We start from the raw sequence: 26,550 nt of genomic DNA, 5'->3' as shown, positions 1-26,550 counted from the left end.
GCAAGTCAAGTGTTTTTCTGAGCTCTGTAAGTCATTCTGGTGAATTACTGGACCTGCGAAGGGGGTGGTGGAAACCCCTGGATTTGAAGCCAGTTGTTAGAAGCACAGGTGGCCCCTGGAGCGTGTGACCAGCATCCAAAGTGGGGTGGGTCTTGTGAGAGGGGTCCTTAGCCTGTGGGGATGCCCTAACCCTGGACAGTTAGTGTTAGAATTGGATTCAGTTGTTGGACACCAAGTCAGTATGGAAAAATCTCCCACACACCTCATGTCAGAAAACATCACTCATTAGGAGATGTTCTTGAAGTTTATGTAAATCAAGTGCCTACTTAAAAAAAAAAAAACTATTATAATCAGGATTCTCCATCAGTGTGGGATAACACACATCAAAACCTCTAACTGGAGCACTAGTCAAAATGTCTACCTTCTAGAAGATTCTGTGGTAGCTCCACCAGACATGTCACAACTGGGAATGTATTGTAAATATGAAGTGTGCCAGCAGACACACCAGGGGATTCGTTTCTGTGGCTGGTTTCTGAAAGCCCATCTAACCTAGCTGGGAGGGGACTCAGAGATGGACAGCCCTAGCCTGACAGGCCAAGGTGAAGAAAGGAGGAGGATATTCTTTTCCTTTTTCTGGGACTTGGGCCAACTCTATGCATAATTTCAGAGCAGGTGGAATTTGTCCTCTGCATCTTTCCTTTCTGTACCCTTTCCTCTCCCACCTGGGCTTCTCTCCCTAGGCTCTCTAGCTGTCCAAGGCGCTCCACTGGGGGAACCCCAGCCTCCCAGGACTCCCAGCCCACTCCTTGTTTCTGATCAGAAATCCCCGTTCCTTCAATGTAGTTCATTTGTTCTCAAATTTCACTGTACTTTATAAACAGCTGGGAATTAAAGGAAAACAAAACAAAAAAACCCAAGCCCCATTCTCAAATATTTTGATTCCATTGCTCTAGAGGTTTTGGGAACGGTTATTTTAAAAAGCATTGCAGGTGATTCTAATATGCCCCGGGCTGAGACCCACCTCCCCCTACCGCCCCCTCCCCACCAGCTAAGGGGATTCTATCTAGACACCAAAACCCTTTGATTGCATTTATTCCCACCAAGGATGTAAACAACTGATGTGTGCTTATGAGGAGAGACTGGTGGAATTCAGGGTGTTCAAATACGACAGGTTTGAGCAGAATGTTTAGATCTGGGGCACAGGTGAGCCCTGTTCTGGGATCTGCAGTAAAGTCTTCTAAACCATTCTGATTGCTTGCTGCTTCTTCCTCTTCCATGTCTGATTTCAAAACACGTGGAAATTCCAGCTCCCCCCAGCCTCCCCCCTGCTGCCCCTCATGACCCCCATGATGCCCTACTCCAGCCGCCCCCATCGGATTCTGCTGACAGGGCTTCTGGTAAGGAGACAGGATTGCCCATCTCTCTTTCTAGATGACCATTCTAAAATCAACTTTATAAGCTTAGTTCCCCTTTTCCTTCGGGGATATGCCCTGCTGGCCAAGATCTGAGAACTCTCGGACTTTAGAGTTCACAGTAGCTCCCCACACTGCACCGTCTGTCTTCTCTCACGAATGCAGGCTCTGCATTGGCTACGGAAGTTGCTGCTGAAGCATCCACTGGGCTGAGTGAGGGGTAGAATGGTCCAGGCCCGGCTGTTGCCAAGGCCTTCTGCACCCCCATCTCACCCCACCGTTGATTCATTTGGCAGATGATTTCTGGTTCTATTCTTAGCGCCAGGGCAGACATCAAAGAAGACTGAAATACAAAAACTCAGTGTACTCCTTGCGTGGTTCCTGCTGACTTCAGGAGCTTCAGGAAAGGGCAGAGGGAATCGGCACTGGATTGGACACATCCCATCTGGCAGGATCAGGGTACACAGGGTGCACAGCCCTGTGCACAGCCCAGAACCAAAGCCTATCCGTGGGGGTGCCGGCATCGCTCTGGGGAGAAACTCAAATGACTGTGGAAGATTTTGTCCTCTATTTTTAGATTCAAGGTGCTACCAACTAATAGGGAATCTCCTTCACAGACTGCTTCATCAGCATTACCCTCTTTAATCGACTTTCCTTTTTAAGAAGGGGAACCTGAGAGACAGAGAGGTTAGCCAACTTGCTTGACCTGAACTTGGGTCATGGGCCTGCAAAGTCCATGCTCAGAACCACTAAGTCTCAGACAACCTAAAAACTCATTCGAGAAACACACTCACTCGTGGCCCTGGGCTTCCCGGGAGCCCCTCTCACAACCTCCACTCTGCTCCGCAGGCCTTCCTTGGGAAACCTGCTGTATAGGGGCTCAGGCACTGGGGCTCCTGGTCAGGGGATGGTCAGGGGCGGAGTACCCTGTAGCTGGGTAGGGATCACACACAGGCAAGGCTAGGAAGGAGGAATGGTTCTTTATGGCTTTCCTACAGGGGCCTGCTCTCCCCAGAGGGGAGAAAAGCCCATCGTTGACCTAGCTCAATGACAAAATAAGCAGGAAGAAGAAATCCTCCATTAAAAAAAAAAAAAAAGGGAAAAAATAAAGGGGAGGGGAGAAGGGGAAACTGTGTTTGGAAATCACTGTGGGGTCCACTGCACATCTCCGGCCCACGTTCCCCAGGGAAGTCTGGGCTTCAGAGTCAAGGCCTGTTTGCCTGGCTGGCCTGAAGGAAAAGGTGTGGTGCCACCTGCCCAGGATGGCTGGGACTGTTCAGGTCCCTTCACTCGTGAAGGGAGCCACACCTGTGCTTGGCAGGCTGCCCGCACGACCGCATGGGTTGGAGGTGAATTGTTCTCTGTAAAGAGAAGAGAGCAGGCCAAGGGGAAAAGGCCACCCTAATTTCGCCTTTGCTGACTGGTTCCTGGGGAGGCAGACGAACACATCCCCAAGAGACAAATGGGATCAGGAAATTGGAACACAGAGGGCCGCCTCGGTGGCTCAGTCAGTTAAGCAGCTGCCTTTGGCTCAGGTCATGATCCCAGGGTCCTGGGATTGAGTCCCACATCTGAGCCCACACCAGCTGCTCAGCAGGGAGTCTGCTTCTCCCTCTGTATGCTGCTCTGCCTACTTGTGCTTTCTCTCTCTGTCAAATAAATAAATAGAATCTTGAGGAAAAAAAAAAGAAATTGGAACTTGGAAAATACTTGGTCTGCTCTTTGGGTTAGAGGTGAAAGCCCATCCATGTCTCAGACACCCCCAGTCTGGGGATCATCCTGTCACCTGCAAGGTCTCTTCTGGTTCAGAGTGAGCTACACTATAAGCTAGCCAAAGACTAGGAGTTTCGACATGAACCCTAGTGTGTTTAATCCGTCCAGGCTCAGGTTTCTGATCTCGTTCTGTATCATAGCGTGTTTCATGGCTACGGTAGCAGGAAGCCTTGGGATATCCGCAGAGATAGACTGCAGAGAGTACCTCGTTTACCCAGCAAAGCTCTGCGGCTCCCTTTGGAGCTCTGCCGGCGCCGCGGGTACCAAGACGGAGGGTACTGCTCCCAGCACACCACACAGACGGATGTGTGTGCTGCCATCTGCAAAGAGTGCAGTCGAGGCCAGAGTACTTCCCCCGTGAACTGTTTATGAAGCTGTCCTTGTAACAACAGAGATGTACAAATTACGGCTCCCTGCAAGGCTTCCCTAACCCGCCGCTGTGCTGGGGAAGAGGCTTCATTTTTCCAGGCAGTCCTGCCCTGGCTGATCACAGGAGACATAATTGCTTTGTTAACACACATTCACAGGTATCAGGAAAAGACAGTCTTCAGGCTCCTCATTGTCAATGCCCTACTTACCAACTTCATCCCTGATGTTTGCAAGCTCGATTGACAGCTCTTTTTCTTTCACAAGGGCACTTTCATTCTGCGAAGACAAAATGGATACCGAGAGTCCCCTAGTTTTATGCTAGATAAGCACTTTCACATGTTTCATCAATGCATCATATTAAGCAAATATTTCTAAGTGTAGCCCATAGGGAGGCAATTTTCTCATTATATGAGCATAGAAAAAAATCACAAAGCAGAGTCTGACTCGTTCATTTGTATCACATTCAAATCGCAAAGCTTGCAATATAATAATAATAACCCTGGTTGTGCTTTTCTCTGTATTGTTCTCTTGTCTACATCGTCCTACAATACTTTGAGAGCCTACGCCCCGCACAGTAATCACCTGGTAGGTGTTATGATACCCTGTTAATTGTTATCACTAGTAGGAGATTTTTGACCATGAAGACATCCATGCCGTACCTCTCCAAAGGAAAAATGCTTATTTTACCATCTGTCCCCTTACACTTACCCTTTTGTCCATACATACATGGTCGGCTACCTAATAATGAACAGAAAACTTAACATGAAACAGTTTTCTTTGTAAGGAGCCCAACACCAACATTCAAGGTTTCCAAGTTTTTTGTTGCATTTGTCTGCAGCACTAGAAGGAACAAGAGGAAAAGTCCCACTTGAAATGCTTTTCAGTGCAAAGGGCGCCATATGTAATTAAATGACTGCTAAGTTGTTTTCAGATCATATGTCTTCCCTGACATAAAACAGGAGTCCCTGAAGAAATGCTGAATTTGTAATCTGGGTTACGGAGCCACCAGAAATAGTGACATGTGTTATACTTTCATTGTTACTAATAATAACGAGGCAAGGTGAACTATATAAATCTTCTTCACGTTAGAGATACCAAAAATGTAGGCCTTCACACAAAGTCTCTTCCTTCTGTAGAATGTGCTCCCAGAGCAAACATTTCCCAAAAGGGAAATGAAGCTAAAATGTGTACCATATATCTAGCATGAATATTATCAGGGTTGTTTTTTTTTTTTCCTTAACCTCCTTTGACTCCGACCACAGCCCCTGCAAAGAACCGGTATCCAATGGAAATCAGCAGCACGTGCCATCTCATGTCTGTGGCTGTGGTGTCTACACCCAGGTAACACGTGTGCTGCGCTGGGTTGATGGGATGCACGGTCCCATCAGGTTACCCAAAGGATGTTTGCTATGCATCAGGTTACCCAAAGGATGTTTGCTACGCAACGTCATAATGTCACAATACCTAAGTAAAACTCCATTTGCATAATAAACTGAGAGCTATTACAGTCGCAGCCATCAACCATTCTTAGCTTATGTTTTCTTTTTTAAAGAATAATGTAGCAAAAATAAATCCTTTGAAGGACAGAAGACTTCCATTTTATTCATGAAGCCTCATTCCTTCCATCTCAGCCCACAGTATCTTTGTCTTTCCTGAATTTGAAGGCTAGCAAACACGCCTGAGAGTCGATGTTTTCCTAATCACTAAGCAATGCTGCCTCTATGTCATGCCCGCCGCCCAGGGTCATTATGAGGGTTGAAGAAATTAATATGTGCAAAGTAGTTAGAAGGTTGCGTGACACTTAGCAAGCTCTATATAAATGTGAGTTGTTATTCTCTGTTGTTTTCCTTTCATTTCATTTGCAACTGGATAATATCCTACAGATACTAGGGGCTTCTCCATATTAAGAATCTAAATGTGTTTAGAACGGGCATATTCTTATGTTCTGTTTTTTGTTTTGTTTTGCCTTTTAAAATACCTTTTTGGGGGCGCCTGGGTGGCTCAGTTGGTTGAGCAACTGTCTTCAGCTCAGGTCATGATCCTGGAGTCCTGGGATCGAGTCCCATATCGGGCTCCCTGCACAACGGGGGGTCTGCTTCTCCCTCTGACCTCCCTCCTCTCATGCTTGCTCTCTCTCTCAAATAAATAAGTAAAATCTTTAATACCTTCTTGGTGGGGGGGGGGGGTTGGTGGCTCATTTGGTTAAGCATCCGACTCTTGATTTCAGCTTAGGTCATGACCTCAGGGTCCTGGGATCAAGCCCTATGTGGGGCTCCACACTCAGCACAGAGTCTTCTTGTCCCTCTCCCTTTTACTTCTCCCCCAACTCATGCTCTCTGTCTCAAAAAAAAAAGGCTTCTTGGCTCTGACCTGATTCTATTCTAAGTTTGAAGTCTGGTTAACAGGGAAAGAGTTCAATCAGGCAGATCACAGGGATTTTCTATGCTTGTTCTAACACAGCATAATGTGGCCAACTGACATTCAACTTGTTACTACAAATTAAGAAAATGTGGTATTCCAGAGAGGGTAAATTTCAGTATCTACCCTGAAATAACCTTTTTTTTTTTTTCCAAATATGGAATGCCTCATGGATTTGCATGTCATCCTTGCTCAGGGGCCATGTTAATCTTCTCTGTACTTGAAATAATCTTAAACTAGTGAAAAAATTAACTTGTTTCTACTATCAAGAATAATTTTGGGGGCGCCTGGGTGGCTCAGTGGTTTAAGCCTCTGCCTTCAGCTCAGGTCATGATCTCAGGGTCCTGGGATGGAGCCCCGCATCGGGCTCTCTGCTCAGTGGGGGGCCTGTTTCTCCCTCTCTCTCTGCCTGCCTCTCTGCCTACTTGTGACCTCTCTCTCTGTCAAATAAATAAATAAAATATATTTTAAAAAAAAGAATAATTTTTTGGGATGCCTAGATGGCTCAGTCAGTATAGCATGCGACTCTTGATCTTGGGATTGCGAGTTCAAGCCCCATGCTGGGTGAAGAATTACTTAAAAATAAAATCTTAAAACAAAAAAGAATAATTTTTAATCCTTAGTTCCTAAGCACAGCCAGAGAACAGAAATAAAGCTGACCATTGAACAACACAGGTTTGAACTTCCTCGTGATTTTTTTAAATAATATTTTCTTTCCCCCAATTTATTGTACGAATACCATTATCTAATACATATAGTATACATGGGGTGCCTGGGTGGCTTAGTGGGTTAAAGCCTCTGCCTTCGGCTCAGGTCATGATCCCAGGGTCCTGGGATCGAGCCCCGCATTGGGCTCTCTGCTCAGCAGGCAGCCTGCTTCTTCCTCTCTCTCTCTGCCTGCCTCTCTGCCTACTTGAAATCTCTGTCTGTCAAATAAATAAATAAAATCTCTAATACATATAGTATACAAAATATGTGTTAATCAACCATTATCAGTAAGGCTTCTGGTCGACAGTGGGTTATCACTCATTCAGTTTTTGGGAGTCAAGAGTTAATACACAGATTTTTGGCTGTGCAGGGGGTCAGGGACCCTAATCCCTGTGTTCTTCAAGGGTTAACTGCTCTATACTTATCAGTCCCAAAATAGCATTATTAAAGTATTCACAGTGAGACTGCTCAAAGATACAGACTTAGATGAGCTTAGGCAGTGAACAACCAGAACGTAAAACACAACAAACCAACTCTAATTTCTAATGCTCTCATGCGAGCCAACACTTGCTTCAGCTCGAACAGCAGCACCGTCCCCCAACCTGGCCCCAGGGAAAGAAGCCCTAAGTGGATGTTAGTCCTGCCAAGCCATCTCCCAAATGACCATAGATCCCTCTCTACTTTCCAGCCACAGGAAAAGAAGACATTTGAGGAAGGAGTGGCTTAGAGGTCCAGTAAGGAGGACAGGCCTCAGCGGGAGACGGTGCTGATGATGGTAGAGGTTGTGGGTGACCTTCAGACTTGAACCACTTTGATGAAAAGCTAAGGCCTATACTTCCCACCAGGCCTACCCCTCCCATCTTTGCTTTAGGAAAAACACACCGAGAGAATATAAGAAGCAAAAAAAGAAAGGGAGCGGATGGGAAGAGAAGAGAGATGGAAGGGGAAATAGGCAGGGGTCAGGGGAGACTACAGGTCCAGCACCCTCTCCATTTTGGGAGGCAGCGAGGGGGAAAGACTGAAGGAAGATTACCCGACCCCACCCGCATTGCCAAAGTTTTGCAAGCATAGCCTGTAAGCTGTAATACCAACCAGTTTCAAACTAGAGTCCTCAAGTGGCGTACTAAGGAAGGACCGATCAGCTGCCAAAGATTAGCAACCAACCCGAAGATGTCAATGTCAAGAACAACGAAACTCTCGTAAGGTCTGGCTAGTTACTACACTTTTATTAGTGTGAACCTTTCCAAACACTTCACTATGCCCGGCACAGAGCTGGGTAAGCCCGTGACCTCGCTTAGTCCTCCAAATGCTGTCAGGTGGGCCCTGGGTTCTATTTCCCTGGGGGAGGACAGAACTGAGGCTCCATGGCTAAGCAACCAGCCCCTGCATGTCTGGCTAGGAAAAGGTGAAGCCAGAGTCCATACTCTTTGCCGACCACTAACACAGTGGGAGGGCCTCCTCCTCCCCATGCTTATACAGACTCAGCATCAAGATCCAAACCCCACGGATCCTCAGATGGGATCTGAGCACAGAGCTTCGTTCCTAACTCTGAGTGAGTCGGTGCCAGCGCCCGACTACTTAAAAAAAAAAAATCCTTGGTTGGATTCACACCCATCCTACCACTAGAACTACCATCCCATCTCCATGGTATTGATTTATGGGTCGCAAGCCAGTACCTGTCTGGTAGAGCGTACTGGGGCTGTAAGACCTGCTAGGGTGGCCATTCTGCTTTCCCCATCAGCTGTCCCTAACCCCTTCTGGGGGCCTGCTAATTCATTCCTCCTGAAGATGCTGGCTCAGCCCAGCGCCGCTTGCTCAGGCCAGCCTGTGCGGATTGGCGACAGTCCTTCCTCCTTTAAGTGCTTGTTTTTGAAATGATACCAACTCTTCTAATTTACGAATTTTCTGCATCAGTGAAGTCACTTTTTGTTTCCTGCAGAATGACATAAGGCTGCCCTGCAATGGAGTGAGTCAACAATGAGCACTGTAGGAACTCCCTTCCTTAAGGCAAGAAGGGAACCTCAAGAAACCTTCCATTTTCTCCACCTGCCTCTAAGTTAACCCTCCTACCCATCATGGCTCAACAGATTCCAGCAGTGATCTTGCGAGACCCCTAGGTTCTGTCGAGTACCCAGGCGGAAGGCCGCCCCAAAGGCTCCCTTCAAAAGGATGTCATGCCACTGTTCCCCTTCGCTCCCCAACCCAAGCCGGTCCAGCGTGATGCCATGGTGGGATGAAATTTGAGCAAGGCCTCCTCCGAGGGCCCAGTGTGAGATCAGTGCTTCCCTACATGGGGAATGAGTGGAAAATTCCTTACTGGTGCCAAGCACATGAGCTCCTGCTTTCACTCCAAAGGCCTAAAAATAGAACTCAGTATTAACCATCCAAACTAGCCCGGTGATACTGTCCAGAAGTCGCCAAGTCTAAAAGACCATTCCTCTGCAATTACTGTTTACTCCAGGACAGGCTTCACTGGAAATGGACCCTTGGGGAACATTCATCTAAGCCCCATACAACAGCTGTGTCTTCTTAGCCACCTCTTTTATTTATTTGGTCACGCACGTACCCCTCTGTTGCACACTGAGTTCTCTATTCTCTTTAGCGCGATAGGCTGTATTCACAGATGGAATCTGAGATGAGCTAGCCCCATAAAACATCCAACTCTCCCCCTCTACCTCTAGCCTGGAACAGACCACTGCAAGTCGGCTACGGCGACGCCTACGTTTCTTCTCACGTTCGGCTCTCCGTGCTAAGGTGCTCACAGACCATGGGGGGGGAACTGCTTTCAATCTTTCCTAGTGACAGACACAAGCCTGGCAAAGCATACAACCTGCTAATCGTTCCACCAGCTTCAGGTAACTGGGTGCGTGGCCAAGCCCCAAGCCAGCCTGCCACATGCTGTTACCGTAACGTGCTCGGTGGACGGGAGTTATCTGTTCAGGTGGCTGATGTTACCCCGTGAACTTGGTGGGAACAGAAAGTGAAAACGTCCCTCCTTGTTAGCCTCGCCCATGCGATTCTAGCCTTGGGCATCGGCCACCTAAGCTCCTCCTTGAATCAGAAACCAACAGAACACTCCGCTTCTTATTAAAGCTGAGCGTTGGGGGAACGGAGGTATCTTCACCCCCAACCCGTCAATCCAGAAATAGGGAATCCATACAAAACAGCACCGCTCTACTCAGTGCCTACTATGTGCCAGGCAGACAGACCAGGCAGGATATTTCTGCCTTCAAGGAGTTGAAGAGTCTCCCAGAGAGTCAGTAAGTGAAAATACAATTATAAAACAATGCGTCAGAACTCAAGCCCGCGGGGCCGTCTCTGGAGAATTCCTGAGCGGAGGATGAACATGCAGGAGGAATGTGGGAGCCCCCAGGTGAAAGCCGGGAGGATCCTGACACAAAACAGTACCGCAGGCTATTTCTGGGAACCTGTGTCTCCTCTATCATAGGGGTCCTTCTCTTTCTCTCACCTGTTCCTGCCTCTGCTCCGTGATTCTCCCCAAAGGAGTTCTTGATCAGCTACAAGGGCGCTGATGACAATTTCATAAAATTCACTACAGTTCTGAGTGTTTTAACCAGCTGTCCTCTCCCCCCATTAAAAATATATACATGTAAGTCCACAGACTCCCAACTAATATCTCATTTTTTCTATCCTTATAGCCTGCCCTGGAGTCAATGCAGGTAAAACCAATTCAACTAGGCAAGTTGGGCCACCTTCTCAGGTTAAACACAAGACCCACACAGGGAATTAAATAAGACATCTATAGAATTCTGCTGTTTGAAGAAACTTCCAGATCTTTTTTTATTGTGAATTCTGAAATTCAAAGTGGACATACACACACATGACGTTACAAAGAGGTTAAGTTTTTCATTCTTTCCAGAAATAATACTGCTTTTCACCCATGGCTCCATGAGTTGAGGTTAGGCTTTAATTCTACGTGGCAGAACTTTGTCTTCCTAGGGAAATATTTTCTTTTGTATTTCAAAATGAATTACACTAGGAGACATCAACAGAACGCTTAAGTCTTCAGTGTGGTTTTCGTACCACCTTTTGTGAACGCTGCATTCATTTTTAATATGAATACTGGGAAGATTGGCCAGAGTCATAACTCGGCTCTGTGGAAAATTCCTTTGGGAGGTGGACTGACCTTTTGTTTTTCATTTCAGTTATTATGGCTTTAAGGCAGCACCAATGCCCTGCTTTGACTCAGTCAATAAATATTATTTTTTTCACCCATAATTAATATAAGGCACTGTATTTTTGTGTCTGCTCTTCTACTCTGCAATAAAATTTAATATAGACCGGTCAAGAGAAAGTATCCCTCACATTTAATATTCTTAATTACGTGTCAGTGTCTACTTGTGTGCAAAATGAACAAAACCACATCTTGCTTTAAAAGAAATCAGAAAGACTAAACTTAGGGTGCATCACCCAGGCTTTTTCCTGTATATTGGTGATTACAAAATATCTAGCTTCCTAAGATGCTGTACTTAATAAGGCAAGGCCAGACCCCACCTGGATGACTAATCGACAACTAGAAAGGACAGAGTCTTAGGGGCTGCAAGCTGAAGGAATGTGAATCCACAGAAGCAATGCTGGGACATTCTGGATCGCAGGGAAAGCAAAAGAAAGGAAAATGAGCCAGGGCCACGATTTTTAATTCCTTTATGCGGCACCCCTACAGAAGTTTCTTGATCTTCCGGGATGTTATCTTATCACCGTCCCAAATTTATTACTGTCAGGTACCAGATGCCTGGGAAGAACAGTGAGGTGTCTTCTCCCAACCCACACCCCTCCCAACAATGTAGATAAAAGGTAAAGTAGACCAGCCTTTGCGATTATCATCAACACATGTAAGATTAGGGTGAAGATATGCAAAGTAACCCCCCAAGGGTATAGAACAGTACCTAAGCCAGCAAGACAAAGTGATCTGTGGAGGGAGCAAAAGGAGCTTAGAAAAGGCCATCATCAAGGCAGGGGACAATCACGGAGCCTTCTCAAGTTTCCGGCTGGAGGGGCGATGGGACACAGACACATAGGCTCTGAGGCCACTGAATGCCTAAAGACCATAACTTGCTGGCTCAGATTCCATTCTCATCAAAGCTTCTTATGAAGCTGGACTTTTGACTCTGAAAAGAAATACATGTTTCTCAGGCTTGTTATTGTTTGTTTGCTTGTCAGTGACATTTCTTATTGTTAAAAAAAAAACAAGTTGGCACTCTAGTTTACATCCAGTTTATTTCTCTCAATAACTCAATGCTCCTAAGAAGGATCAGCTCTGGAGGGCTAAGGGTAAAGAGTTTCTGTGTGTGCAGAGGTGCTGGCTGGATCCTGCACCCAGACTTTGAAATCCATCTGTGTGTCCCAACTGCCTTCCCTGGTCACACCTTTCCTTTCAAAATACTTAAAGAATGAGTCTTTCTATAGATTGCCTCTCTGTTCGAAATCCCAAGATGGATTTCTACTGCTTATAACTCAAGTTAAAAAACTTGGGTCTGGCTTTCAGCCTGGAAAATATTTCCCCAACACTCCCTATGTGCCTTCCCCCTGTGTTTAGTCTCATCTTTCATCAAACGGGACTAACACACCTTGACTCATGCACTTCTTGCTTAGAATTACATTCCTGTTCCTCACACAGTTCATTAAAACTCCACCCCATTCCTCAAAGTGTAGTTCATGTTCCATTTTTTTCCAGGAAACCTTGCCTAAGATTCCAGCATAGATTTCTCCTTTCCCTAGATTCCAGAAACAGGCATGGTCAGTATCACACGACTTTCACACTCAGTCTTCTGCTAATGCATTAATTGGTCCACATGTGCTATTGTTGCTTCTCCAGCTTGTAATTTCTCTGGGCAAGATGGAAGTACGACCCACCAAATAACTGGTCAACGCCACAGGGCAGGCTGTGCCCTTCTGAGACTTCTCTGACAGCCCTCATAATAACTAGGCAATAAATCTTGTAGATACTGTAAACCAGTGATAAATATTGTCCATGAAGAGGTTTTTTGAAAAGCTGAAAATACATAAAGCACAATCAGCTTTAAAAAACCATTTGTTCATTTAACACATTTTTTTTTGAAAGATTTTATTTATTTATTCATGAGGGATAGAGAGAGAGAGGTAGATGTGAGGGAGAAGCAGGTTTCCCATTGACAGGGAGCCTGATGCGGGACCCGATCCCAGGACCCCAGGATCATGACCTGAGCGAAGGCAGACGCCTACCCATCTGAGCCACCCAGGTGCCCCATAACACCTTTTTATTTATTTTATACTTCAGGCAAGATTCTATACTTTGTCCCAGTAAATGAAGGCAAAAGCAGCATCTTCGGGTTTACATTTCTTAGCCTCATCTCTGAAACTATTACTTAAAAATATCTTTAATTGTCCCACGACTCTTTATAGAACATATTGAAGCTACACTGTAATTAGAACTTGTTCTAACATTTCAAAAATTGAGTTCTCAAAATTAAGTTGTTTTTTTTTTTTAAATTTTGTGCCCATATAAAGTTCTGGGGAAATGTTTCTTTCTTTTTTCTTTTTTCTTTTTTCTTTCTTTTTTTTTTTTTTGTGGTTGATTAGGCTGATCTAAAGGAAGCAATATTTATCAATTATTTCATCAGGCCTCTTTGAAATGTTGATGCTGGGATTGTTAGAGCTAATGAACAGACTGGTAGACTTCACCTTGGGATTTAAAGAAGCTGGAGACTGGAGAGGAATCCCATAATACCCTCAGCATCCAAGGGCTGGTCCTGTAGGTAACCCCTGAATAAACAAATGATTTTGGCATCCTGCCTGTGAAGGTATCCTTAAAAGCAGTCAACGAAATAAAACAATGACTTTTTTTAATTTTAAAAAAGAAAATCCTCAATTCCTAAGATGAGCACCTATGACTATGTAGTTTCAAAACCTCCCTAGGGATATGCTCTGAACTATGGCCAAGGAAATTCAAGACATATGGTTTATACCTAATGAGAAAGTTGACAGATGGCAGTTTTTAAGTTTTCATCCGGAAAGAATAATTTGCAATAAGTTTGAAGTTGCAAAGTAGAAACATTTAAAAGTTAACTTAAACATCACATTGCTGAAGAGAAGACATACTATTTGATTTCCAAAATCTCCAAATTAAAGAATGACACAGGGATGATTATTTTCCAGAACTTGACTTGAAACCCAAAAGGAGGACGGAGTCACTTTAAACTATATTTTCTCAAAGAAGGCCTGAGGATGTCAGCTTCTATTTCTAAAACTTTTGAACTATGACTTAGTAATCTGGACATTATAATATTGTTGTACATTCAACAAATCCTTCCCTTTTATTACAACTACCGTGACAAAGCTTCTTTCAACACCTTTTGGTGACCACTTCTCTTGAAAAAGGGCTTAATCATTTCAATATCGAATTTGCAGATAATTGAGTGCAAATGTCTTTTATTTCTATTTGTTAAAAGCTCATGAATGTGTATATAAATATTTTAGTTCATACTCATGGTAGTAAAAGCAAAACCCATTGAAATAGTTACCCCTACTGGAACAAAAGTACGGGTAACTTTTAAAATATCAGTGTAATTGTCCTAGGTCAAAGTTCATAAACAGAACTGATAACGAAGATGTTCCCAAGTGACCTCCTTGTAATGAGTTTTATTTTAAGCTATTTATTTTCCTTCACCTGGTCACACACTATACCTCAAGCTATCTATATAGCCAATGCCCATGTGGGTAGAGAAGAGGCAATTTCAACCCTTTATTAGGTCCCATTTCATGCATCTTGGAGAAATCCAAATGTATGTGAGAAGAAAATAATCACAGAGACAAGATTTCGTGCTAACATAATTTCTAGTAGTGAAATTAACAGCATCTCCCAACCTCTCTGTAAGCCCAGAAGCAAATGTCAAAAGCAAAGAAAGGCTTTGTGTTGGAATTGTCATACAGTTCTCACTTGCTCCTGCTCTATTCTCAGGTCCCTGGCTGTGAATTTTCGTGAAGACTCGAATACACCCTCGGACTCCGGCGCTGCTTAAGGTTTTACCTCTATGTTATTCACCCCTATGTGATGCAAAGAAGTACAGCGAGGAAAACAGCGCCCTGCTTTCTTTTCTGACCTTAAGAATATAAATTACAAGGATGGATGTGGTTTATAAAAAAGAGTGGCAAACTTTCAAAGTTAGCAGTTGGCCAAGAGAAGTATGTCTAGCTCATCTAAATTCCCCACCGGAGCGTCTAGGGTTTCACAGGTACATTAAAATGCATTAGGAATATTCCAAGGATTTCTTGGCAGTCTGGATTTCAAGATGTTTGAGCGGAGCCCTGCTGTTTCGGGCAAATGCAACAGCTGCATTTAAGACTGTAGGAACAGAGAATTATGTAACGCACTGCAGAGTAGGTGAGACCAAATGTTTCTGCAAACGGCCCTCACAATCCAGCACACTGGAACCCGTAAGGGCAGCCTCGGGCTCACCAACAAAGCGCACACACATAGGAGGGGAAAGAGACAGAGGTGGCTGGCTCAGGCTTTCTCTCTGCTCTTTCAAAGGAGGGAGGGGAGAGGAGGGAGGAGGAAGGCAAGTACCGTCTTGTCCAGGCACTGAAGGCAGTTATAAGGCTTGGAGCAGCAGTGGCCCATCCCGGCAGGCTGGCTGGCAAGGGGCCCTCCTTCATTCAACGTGTCAGCGGGTAATTCCTAAGGCGAGGTAATGGCTCAGGCGAGAGGGGTGCGCCGCCGGGAGCTGTCACAACTTCCATGTGGTCCCCTCGGCTACCTTATTTCTCCTAATAACTTCAGGAATCCGGAGCCGGAGGAACGGGAGGAGGAGCGCAGCGCGGCGGCCGCGTTAGGCTCCCGCTGCTGGGAGGGGCAGGGCGGGAGCTGGGAAGGGAGGGACAGGCGGCTGGGAGGGTCACTTTGCCCCTGGAATCCTCCGAGGGAGGCAAACCGATAGTCGCAGAACCAGCGAGCATTTCCCAGCGCCTGCTCCCAGGGAGGCCAGCAGCCTGCCCTTCCCGGGCGCCGCGGCCGCTCCCACCCTCCCCTGAGCGCGCGGGTGCGCCTCTGCGCGCCGCAGACACGCCTGGAGAGGACGCAGGAAACACAAAAGAAGAGCCTAGTCTTCCAGGGGTGCTCTGGGGTGAGCCCTGCGGGAGGCGCCGAGAGGCGCCGGGAGGGACTGGGCTCTGCTTGAATACAGGCTTGCTGTGTTCCTGAGAAGTACAGATACCTACAGGCGTGAAGTAAATGGTCTTTCCTGCATAGAGCTCCTCCTCTGAGTACTGCTTGCTGCTGGGAACCACCAATGGCTCATTTTCAAATCGGTGTGCCTTGAACAAATTTGCCTTATTTGATGGTATCTTTGTAATTGAGATATCATTGTGGAATCGCTTGCGGAGGCAGACATGCACGGACCATTCAAGTGGTTTAAGTAATTAAAATTGGGGTTTGGGACAAATCTTTCTGCTGGGCATATTAGCATAAAAGCCCTAGAGGGCTTAATCTTTCTAGGCAATGAGTAATTTTTCAAAACAGTTAAAAATCAGAAAGATAAGGGGATGGAGGCAAAAGTCTCCCCCCCAAAAAGAGATGTGGTATTGAAAACATATAAGTTTATGTAATCTTAAAAATAAAAGAGGCAAATAAAATAAAATAAAAGAGGCAAATGTTTACGAGGTCAACTTGATAATTCCTGATAACTCAAAGAAGAAACCCTGCAATGTACCACATGAAGAAATGTACAATTACCTCTTGGCCCACTAAATTTGTAAGATTATGAGCAGGCAATAGTTGTAAAAATTAGATAATTTTACTAACTTGAGATCTTCCAAGGAGGTTTGAATTAAGGAGTACAGGCTATTTCAATTTGCTTGGAGAGAGGACAAGGATATTTGGTGATCAAATACAAACAGACTGAAAAGTGTGCCCTAAACTTGAAAAAATAAGTTCAAACCTTTCTTCAAATCTCACGGGTAAACACTTGGGTAACAATTATACTCAAAACAAAAACAAAAACAAAAACAAAAACAAACAAAACAAACCACCAAAAAACTAACAGGTAACTTAGTAGAGTTGTTTAGGAAGGAAACGTGGCTGTATCTACCAAAATTGTATGTACGTATTTAAATTAAATTCCTATCAAAATTTTAAATGTATATCTCCTACATTAATACTCATGTAAATATGCAAGGATATATGCATAAGGATATTCCATTTAGCACTATTTCTAATAGCATAAAAATGGGAAACATCCTAGATATCCAGCACTTTTCCACCATATGGAAACATTGTTGAATGAGGAAATAAACTTTTATAAAACACAAGCCAAACTGTACACATAAACCCACTTGTAAATGTCCAGAAGAAAGCTTCTGGGAAAATGCACACTGTGCAGAGAAGAACATCTTACGCTTGGGGAAGGGGAAATGGAGCAAGGGAGCAAATTTCCACTTTTTTTTTTACCCTCTTGCCAGCACGTGTGTGTTTGTTTTTTTAAATTAATTAATTAATTTTTATTGTTTGAAAATAGAGAGCGCTGGTGGAAGACAGTGAGCACAGCCCAGGCTAGGTAGGTCCTGTCAGAGGCACAAGCTTCCCTCCCTCTCACACAATCTTGGTCTCTGAAGCAGGAAGCCTGGACACACCTCTCAGAGGGAGAGAAGCTCATGCCACCCTGAGCTGAAACCTGCACGGAGAGCTGTTCCTGGGACTTTGGAAACTTTGGGAGAAGACCTTTCTATTGCAAGAAGCAGTGCCTCGGTGCACCCATGTTCACAGCAGCCCAAAGGCAGGAACAACCCAAGTGTCCACTGACTGATGAATGGACAAGATGTGATTTATCCATACAGTGAAATATGGCTCAGCCTTAAAAAGGAAGGGAATTCTTCTACCTTCCTTTGCCACGCATGCCTCTATGCGGATGTAACTTGGGGACATTAAGTGAAGTAAGCCAGTCACAAAAAGACAAAGAGACTGTATGATTCCACTTATAGGAGGTACCCAGAGCAGTCAAATCGGTAGAGACAGAAAGTAGAAAGGTGGTTGCTAAGGACTAGGGGGTGGGTATTTGCAAGATAAAAAGAATCCTAGAGATTGGTTGCATAAAATGCAAATGTGTGGCATGCCCCTGAGCTCATGTTCACTGAAATGGTTAAAATGGTAAATTTTTTGTCATGTGTATTTTAACCACAACTATCTATCTGTCTGTCTCTATCTATCTATTTTAAAGTGGTGGTTTGCATTCTACCTGGAGACAGTCCTTGCCCAAGAAGTACCTATCTGATCAAGTCACGGATAGAGCAAAGCCCCTGCTGTAGAAGGAACCAGCAGGACCTGGGGAGGTGCTAAGAAGAACCACCGTAATGTACTTCTCCCCACAGTAACGTAAAGCATGCCTTCTTTGGCACAACTGTCTTTCTGCACCTTAGGAAACTGTTTCTTTCTCCATTAGAATGTAAATTGCTCCATACTAGAAAATTACTTCTTGTTCTTGGATGATGCATGGGAGCGCTTGCCCACCCAGTGGCCCATGGGAGATTAGGGTGGGATTCAGGAGGCTGCACAAGAAAGCCAGGATTCAGCCCCCCCCCCCCCCCGCGCCCTTTTATTCACAGCTTATTATTTTTAACACTTACTAATAGGAGATATTTAAAACCACTGTACTTTTTAATTTGCATTTCTTTGCACAAGTAATTTGTTCCTTAGCAATACGCATTTTCTCTTTTGTGAATTATGTATCTATAGTCTTTGCCTGTTGGTATCCTAGGGTTTTTAAAGTTATTTCTGTAAAGCTGCCTGAATTTTCTTTTTTATCAGTTTCAGAGGTAGAATTTAGTGATCATCAGTTGCCTAAAACACCCAGTGCTCATGACATCAAGTGCCCTCCAGCTTCCCTTCTTGTGCAGAAGGCAGTAAGGGCAGGCAGCTGGGTTAGCCCAGCCCACCCTACGGTTAAGATCTCAGCACAAATAACCGGGATTTCGAGAGACGCACTAATGTCCTAGAGTTGTGCCATGTTTCTTTCCTTAAATGTTAAAAAGCTTGAAATCTACTAAAAAATGGAGGGATAACTACAAAGGACCTTCATGTATATCCATTTCTAGTTTCAACAGTGGTCAAGATTTTGGCGCATTTCCTCTATTCCCCTTTTTTCCTTGTTTTTTTTTTCCATGCCTCCAACCCCCAGATTCAGCAATTACAGAGATTTTTCTTACTTTATTTCCATGTGTCCCTTTGATTTTCTTGAAGTATGTTGAAGCAAAACCTGGCACACTTTATTTTTTTTATTTTTATTTTTTTAAGATTATTTATTTATTTATTTGACAGAGAGAGATCACAAGTAGATAGAGAGGCAGGCAGAGAGAGAGAGAGGGAAGCAGGTTCCCTGCTGAGCAGAGAGCCCGAAGCGGGACTCGATCCCAGGACCCTGAGATCATGACCTGAGCCGAAGGCAGCAGCCCAACCCACTGAGCCACTCAGGCGCCCCCCTGGCACACTTTATTATGCACTGGTAAAAATTATGAACATTTTTATATAATCACAATGTCATTAAAACACCAAACAAACACCAAACAATACATCCTCGGCATCTAATGGCTACTTCATAACAAATTTTTCCTGATTTCTCAAATTATTTTGCTGGTTTAGCTGGTTTTCTTGAGAAACTAGGTCCACAAACTACACTTGGTGTTGTCTCTTAGACCGAGTTTGTCAGCCCCAGTGTCCTCCTCCCACCGCCCTCCCTTTTTTTTTTTTTTTTAAGATTTTATTTATTTATTTGACAGAGAGAGATCACAAGCAGGCAGAGAGGCAGGCAGAGAGAGAGAGAGAGAGGAGGAAGCAGGCTCCCCGCCGAGCAGAGAGCCCGATGGGGGCTTGATCCCAGGACCCTGAGATCATGAGCTGAGCTGAAGGCAGAGGCTTTAACCACTGAGCCACCCAGCTTCCCCCGCACCCTCACCCCCTTCTAACCAACCCCCAGCCCCGCCCTGGGAGTTGACTTGCTCAGAAACTGGGTTGACGGGGCGCCTGGGTGGCTCAGTGGTTTAAGCTACTGCCTTCAGCTCAGGTCATGATCTCAGGGTCCTGGGATCGAGTCCCGCATCGGGCTCTCTGCTTGGCGGGGAGCCTGCTTCCTCCTCTCTCTCTCTCTCTCTCTCTCTGCCTGCCTCTCTCCCTACTTGTGATCTCTATCTGTCAAATAAATAAATAAAAATCTTAAAAAAAAAAAAAAAAAGAAACTGGGTTGACTGGCCTGTAGATCGTCCCACATTCTGGTTTTTCCTCTTTGCTTCCTTTGTCATGCCATTTCCCTTGTACCTACATCCCTGAAATGAAATGCTCTTGCGGCTGGATGAGATTCAGGTTTCATTTACTTGGGCAACCACATCTCAGCTGTGATGCTGTGTGTGTACTATACTATATCCCTCCAGGAGGCACATGATGTCCGGCTGGCCCATTTTTAGTGAGGCTACAGTGGGTCAGATGTGACAGCTTCACCTCCTCCTTGTAAAATTCCCCATCAACATTTCCTCTGACGGTGTCATCTGTTGGTGATGATTCCTGAATCAATTATTTCACTGGGACTTAGAATAGGATGTTCTGATCCCATCACACTTCTGCATTTACTAGCTGGAATTTTTTATGTAAGAAAAAATTTTTCATCATCGACTAGGGTGACTTCAGTTCCCTGCAATACAGTTTATTACAGGAAAGATGGGATCAGTGCTTAATCCTTTCAAGTTGCCAATTTTTTGAAGGAAGACTTGGTGCTGTGATGGTACCCAATGAGGTTGTTTTCTTTCTCTCACTCTTTCTAATATCATTATAAACATATTTTTATGTTAATACACAAATGTGTCTTAGTCAGTTGCATTTATTATCCTTTTTAGATGTTCAGTTAATTTCATCCCTGGCCAATCAGAGCACCTTCTTGTTGGTCTCTGTGCTCTTTTAACACAACTCTACTCTCCTCGCCTTCTGTATCCTAGGCTCTTCTCGGATATTTCCTGCTTCAGGTCTGGGAGTAGCCATCCCGACTCCATGAGCCCTGGCTCCTTCTAGTTGGGAATGAGAATTAGATATTAAAATCCAGTGCCTGTTTTTTGTCTCTTGAGGGCCACCTGGTAGGAGTAAGATTTTCCTTGCAGGAAGTGACGTCCCCCCCTCCCTTCCCACCCCCAGACAAAATGTCCTTAGAAGAGGTCACTGAGGAAATCAGGATGGGGCCCTGGGCTGGGGATAGGAAATGACAGCTCCTTCCCTTGGGCCTTTAGAAGAGGAAAAATGCTCAGTGAAACTTCCTTTGAGGGAGATAAACTGGACATATAACACGGTAGCAAGCCCAGGGCTAGGGAGGGAGGTACCCTCCACCATAAAATTTTCTAAGGAGTCTCCAAAGTGTCTGAATATCTGAAAAAAAGACTGAACTTCTTGAAGACATACAGAATGGGGGTTTAGACTACTGTAATTTGGCATAAAAGGAAGCTGTGACCTCATAGGCTGGTGAAATCTGGGACATTTTGGTTCTCAATATTTTAAAAAGTTTGAGATAGTTTTAATTCTTTGCATATTTTCATACACTGGAACAGTGTAGAGTGAGACTTTAGAAAAGTTAGAAGGTCTGTTGGTATATATCTTCAGAGAAAACCTTATAAATGCTCTATGTTTTAGAACAGTAACTAATTTATTTTAATTTTTAAATTGTATTTATTTTTATTTTTTATTTTTAACCAAAGATTTTTTTTTTTAAAAGACACATTTATTCAGCGTCATGATCAGACTATTACATTTAGCAATCAACAGCATGGGTGCAAAAAAAAAAAATCTACATTAAAACCCTTTGTTGGAATGCTTTACACTTTCCACAGAACAGAAACTAAAATAACCTGTTACACAATTAGTCAGTCACAAATACAGTCCTCGAGTTTTTTTGCCCATACACATGAGTATTGTCTAAAACATGTCTTCTTTGTAGCAGCTGGGCCCTGCCACCACTGTGCTCAGCTGAGTTCACAAATCTGTTGTAACCTGTAGCTTCCCTGTCCCTTCTCTGGCTCTCCTCTCCTGCTAAGCTTTGTTTCCTGACAGCAATTAAAACCTTCTGCCACTGCCGTAGCTACTGCTGCTGCTGGAACCACCATAGCCACCTTGGTTTCTTGGTTTGGCGAAGTATTGGCCTCCACCACCATAAGGGCCAGAGCGTTTGCCTCCAAAATTGCCTCCTTTCATGGGTCCAAACTTTGAGGATTGATTGTTGTAATTGCCAAAATCATTATAGCTTCCACCACCTCCAAAGTTGCTTCCATCATCACCAAATCCGTTCTAGCCGTCCCCACTGCCACCGTATCCACCCCCACCTCGACTGCCACCAAAGCCACCTCGACCACTGAAGTTTCCTCCGCGACCAAAGTTGTCATTCCCACCAAAACCACCTCCACGACCACCACCAAAGTTTCCAGAACCACTTCGACCTCTTTGGCTGGATGAAGCACTAGCCATCTCTTGCTTAGAGAGCGCTTTCCTTACTTCACAGTTGTGGCCATTCACAGTATGGTATTTTTGAATGACAGTCTTGTCTACAGAATCATGGTCATCAAATGTTACGAAAGCAAAACCCCTCTTTTTGCCACTGCCTCGGCCAGTCATGATCTCAATCACTTCGATTTTCCCATAGTGTTCGAAATAATCTCTTAGATGATGTTCTTCAGTGTCTTCTTTAATGCCACCAACAAAAATCTTATCCACAGTTAAGTGGGCACCAGGTCTTTGAGAATCTTCTCTTGAGACGGCCCTCTTTGGTTCCACAACTCTTCCATCCACCTTGTGTGGCCTTGCGTTCATGGCTGCATCCCCCTCCTCCACAGTGGCATATGGGACAAACCCCAAGCCTCTGGAGCGCTTGGTGTTTGGATCTCTCATGACCACACAGTCCGTAAGTGCTCCCCATGGCTCAAAATGGCTCCTCAGACTCGCATCGGTTGTTTCAAAGCTCAGACCTCCGATGAAGAGCTTCCGCAGCTGTTCAGGCTCTTTGGGAGACTCTGACTTAGACATGACGGCGGTGGGAGGGGAGACTTTAACGATGCTTACTCGGCAGCGTCCATGGGAGAAAGGAGTAATCTAACCTAACCAAAGATTTTTATTTGACTATATTGTTTCAATTTTTATAATAGTCATACACTATCCTTAAAATTAAAAATAAATTTGAAAACTTTTGAAAAATATTGTTACTATGTACTATAACAAAGCCTTATAAAAATTGGGAAAATGTATGTTTTTCACTCATTTTTAGAGCTTTTGCAGTTTGAATTTTAAATTTTCTCTCTCTCTCTCTTTTTTTTTTTTTTTTTTTTTTTGCCAATGATGAATCTTCATTGATTATTAACAGATACCAAGCACTGTGCTCAGGGCTTGCAAAAACCCCTCCTGGAACCCTCATAAAACAGTATGAGATAAGCCCTATTATCCTCTGCATTTTGCAGACAAGAAAATGGAGGCTCAAAATTGCGCAACCTAATCTGCCAGGTGAACATAAAGCTCGGAAACAATAGAGTGCGGTCTTCAACCCAGATCTGACTCCAAAGCTTACGCCCTCAGCCACTGTGTTTTACTTACTGCATTGCACTTGTTGAGTTCAAGGCATTTTTTTTTTAATCTGTAAGCCATACACAATTGCCAGTTTGTGTTATGTTTTAATCTAGATAAGGGATCTGAGCATATGAAAATATAAAAGGAAATTCAAACACATTTATGAAATAAATATTTTCAGAACTTGGAACAAGTGTCTCTACTACAGTTGTTTTTTTTTTAACATACATTTACAAACCCATGCGCACATCACTTTAAATTGACATAGCAGAAACCATGTGTATGAGTCAGTGTTAAAATGTTCAATTTTATTATTTCTGTTTGTCTTCCCTAAAGTTGGACTTCCTTACCCCTCTCCCACCCATGATCACCCCAGTCAGGTTCAAATCTCCTTCCAGTCCAGTCCAGTCAGACTGGACTCCCCAGCCCAGACAGACTGGACTGTCCAGCCCAGCCACTTCCCCTCCTCTGCCTTGATCCTCCCATTTAGAGGGAATTTTCTCCTCTCTGTGACATCATGACATTCTGTAACCTTGCTCTTGCTAATGACATTCTGCTTCATGTGGTAGTAATTGTTCCTATCTGTCTTCCCCTAAATATCACAGCCCCCTTGCTGTGCCTCACTTGTGTTCACACCCGTCACACCCACAACACTAGCAAGCTGCCTGGACAACAGGTCCCAGAGACATTTCCTGGGTGATGTGGGATGGGACTTCCAAGGAGTCAAACCAGATAAAGGTGGCTTCCCGGCAGAGGCATTTTCATATTTTGTGCAGTTTGTAAGCCATGGGGTCGCTTGCAGGAGGTCGACGAGGTAGAAACTGTATCACTGTCTCACTGTTTATTTCAAAAGAAAACCATGAAAAATCCTTATGAAAGAGCCCTTTACAGATTGTCAAGGGAACCATCTGTTTATTTTGGTTCCACGGTCTCTGCCCCTCCTTTTCCCATGCATCTAAAATACAAGCTGCAGTTCTCGCACTGGATTATAGCAAAGGGGACCGCCAGGAAAATATGCGTATCTTTTACCAGGCACAATCCACCTAGAGATTTAATGCAGTGGGACTGGGCCGAAAAGGGAAAATACAAAACAGAAATCTTGAACTGGAAATGATAGGGGCTTACGATCATCCGCATATAGAGAAAAGATGCTCTCAATTACCTTTGATGTAATACCCAGGATTTAGAATATTAAAGCGATACTATGAAAAAAGAAACAAATGACATATGTACTGTTCTGTTCTGAGAGACTTGTAAAAACAGAGTCATAAAAATGGCATTTCTCTGTGATATCCAAGTAGGAAGGTTGCTACTTCTATAGGACAATCTTTTTCCTAGTCTGCTGGTTTTTGGCAGTAACTATTATTTTTTTTTTCTGTTAAGTCAGTGAGCAGGATGACTACAAGAGACGCATCCTCCTTAAGTTTCTGCATTATATTCAGAAGAAGTTACAAGTCTTCGAAGAGAAGTGAAATTCAAAATGAGGGGCGCCTGGGTGGCTCAGTGGGTTAAAGCCTCTGCCTTCGGCTTGGATCGTGATCCCAGGGTCCTGGGATCGAGCCCCGCATCGGGCTCTCTGCTCAGCAGGGAGGCTGCTTCCTCCTTTCTCTCTGCCTACCTCTCTGCCTACTTGTGATCTGTCAAATAAATAAATAAAATCGTAAAAAAAATTCAAAATGATCTTTACTAGCTGGATAAATAAGATGGACATGATTAGAAAACTGATGGGCAGAGTCAGATACAGAGGTGGGAAATAGCTGGCAAAGCCCAAACCTGCTTCCGTTCATCTGAACCATATTAGATGAGAAGGCAGATCCCAGAGGACATAGAGCTGAACCAACAACCTAGCTGCCATTATTAAAAAAAAAAAAAAAAAGGATGAAAGAATACGGGCATTAGAGTGGTATCCATTCCAGCACCCTCATCCTCCTTATTCTATTGTAGGGCAGCAGCAATCTCCCCACGAGACTGGGGCCACTGTAGGAGAGGGAGAATGTGTCACTGGTTTCAGCATATGGCTTCTGGCCTTTGGTTAAGATTATTCTTCCACCCCTCAACCAGGTTAGGGTCCTTAGAGAAACCTCTATTTTTCCTTTGTAGCATTCCTCATTAAGGCAATTAAATGTAGTTATCCCATATGTTAAATGTCTGTCTTCCTAGTTGGTCACCAGCTTCATGAGAGCAGTGACCCCATCTGCCTGTAAAGATACAACTCTATCCTTAGCACTTAGCACAGTGCCAGAGACAGAGTAAGTACCACTAAATGCTGAATAAATACATTAAAGGTTGAGTGGATTTACTCTAGTTAAATTGAAGAACTTCAGGATAGCAAGACCTGCTGATAAACAACAACACAGCTGTTGCTTTAACATCTGGAGGGTATTTAAACCCTTTGAAGAACCGTAATCCTCAGGCCCAATGGCCTTAAAGCTAGATCAACAATCTGACCATCTCCTACCCCTCTGCTGTAAGTATCCTGGTCCAAGCCACCATCCTGTCTCTTGGATCATGGCAATAGTCTCCCAACTGGTGTTCCTGTTCCTACGTCCAGTCTATACTTAACAAATTTGACTAAAAGATATATTAGAAGTGAAAGTCAGAGTATGTCCCTTCCCTACCCTCTATCCTCCGATGTCTTCTCTTCTCACTCAGAATGAAAGTTAAAATCTTTTCAATGGCCCTTCAGAAATTGGCCTTCTCTTACCTCTCTGACCTCATTATCTAGCCCTCTCCCCCATCAGTTAGCACAGGCCATGCAGTGCCAGCAGAAGGCCATGCTGGCCTTCTTACAGTACCAGCAACACAGCAAGTCTTTTAACATGCTGGCATCCTGCTCCCATTGGTCCTTATGCCTGGAAAACCCTTTCCCAGATGCCCATACCTTGTTCCCTAACCACTGTCACCTTCTCAGTAAGCCTTTTCTTAACTATCTATGTACATTTACAACACACCCTCATCTACTCCAGTACTCCCTACACCTTTTTTCCCTGATTTTTTTCTTCTCTGTGGCACCTACCACAACATGTTTATTTGTTTGTTTTTTCTTTAATTCACTGGGACTTGGGCAGTCTGTCACTGTTGCATTCACCACTTCGAATGGTGCCTATTAGGAGTACTACCGAATAAATACTTATTGGGTTAATGAATAAATGAATAAAGGCTGAAAAGTGAAAAAAGGTAAAGGGTACGAATAATGTCTTTAAGAAAAAGAAGAAGGAACATTCTACTGATACGGTAGAGATACAAAAAAGAGAAAGAATATAAAGACAATAGAGCTACGTCCAAAGCCCCAAACATTTC

The 26,550-nt window shown here is 44.2% G+C and overlaps 1 protein-coding gene and 2 pseudogenes across 3 annotated transcripts in view; all 3 read right to left on the bottom strand.

Annotated features, from left to right (window-relative positions):
• MTUS2 (microtubule associated scaffold protein 2) overlaps positions 1–26,550 on the bottom strand; it is a 610,477-nt gene that overhangs the window by 55,729 nt on the left and 528,198 nt on the right. For 2 of the 3 annotated variants that reach the window (XM_045978371.1, XM_045978372.1), the window contains one exon: positions 3,764–3,830. In XM_045978371.1, coding sequence (XP_045834327.1) covers positions 3,764–3,830 — 67 coding nt within the window. Of the gene's footprint in view, positions 1–3,763; positions 3,831–15,246; positions 15,635–26,550 lie in introns of those variants that run through there. The other variant, XM_045978373.1, reaches the window with a different exon arrangement.
• LOC123925371 lies at positions 6,124–6,224 on the bottom strand (annotated as a pseudogene).
• LOC123925177 lies at positions 21,717–22,751 on the bottom strand (annotated as a pseudogene).

Source organism: Meles meles, chromosome 14 (genome assembly GCF_922984935.1).
Source record: "Meles meles chromosome 14, mMelMel3.1 paternal haplotype, whole genome shotgun sequence".
Classification (NCBI taxonomy): Eukaryota; Metazoa; Chordata; class Mammalia; order Carnivora; family Mustelidae; genus Meles; species Meles meles.
Note: the sequence above shows the minus strand (reverse complement) of the source record. Positions and strands in the feature narration are given on the sequence as shown.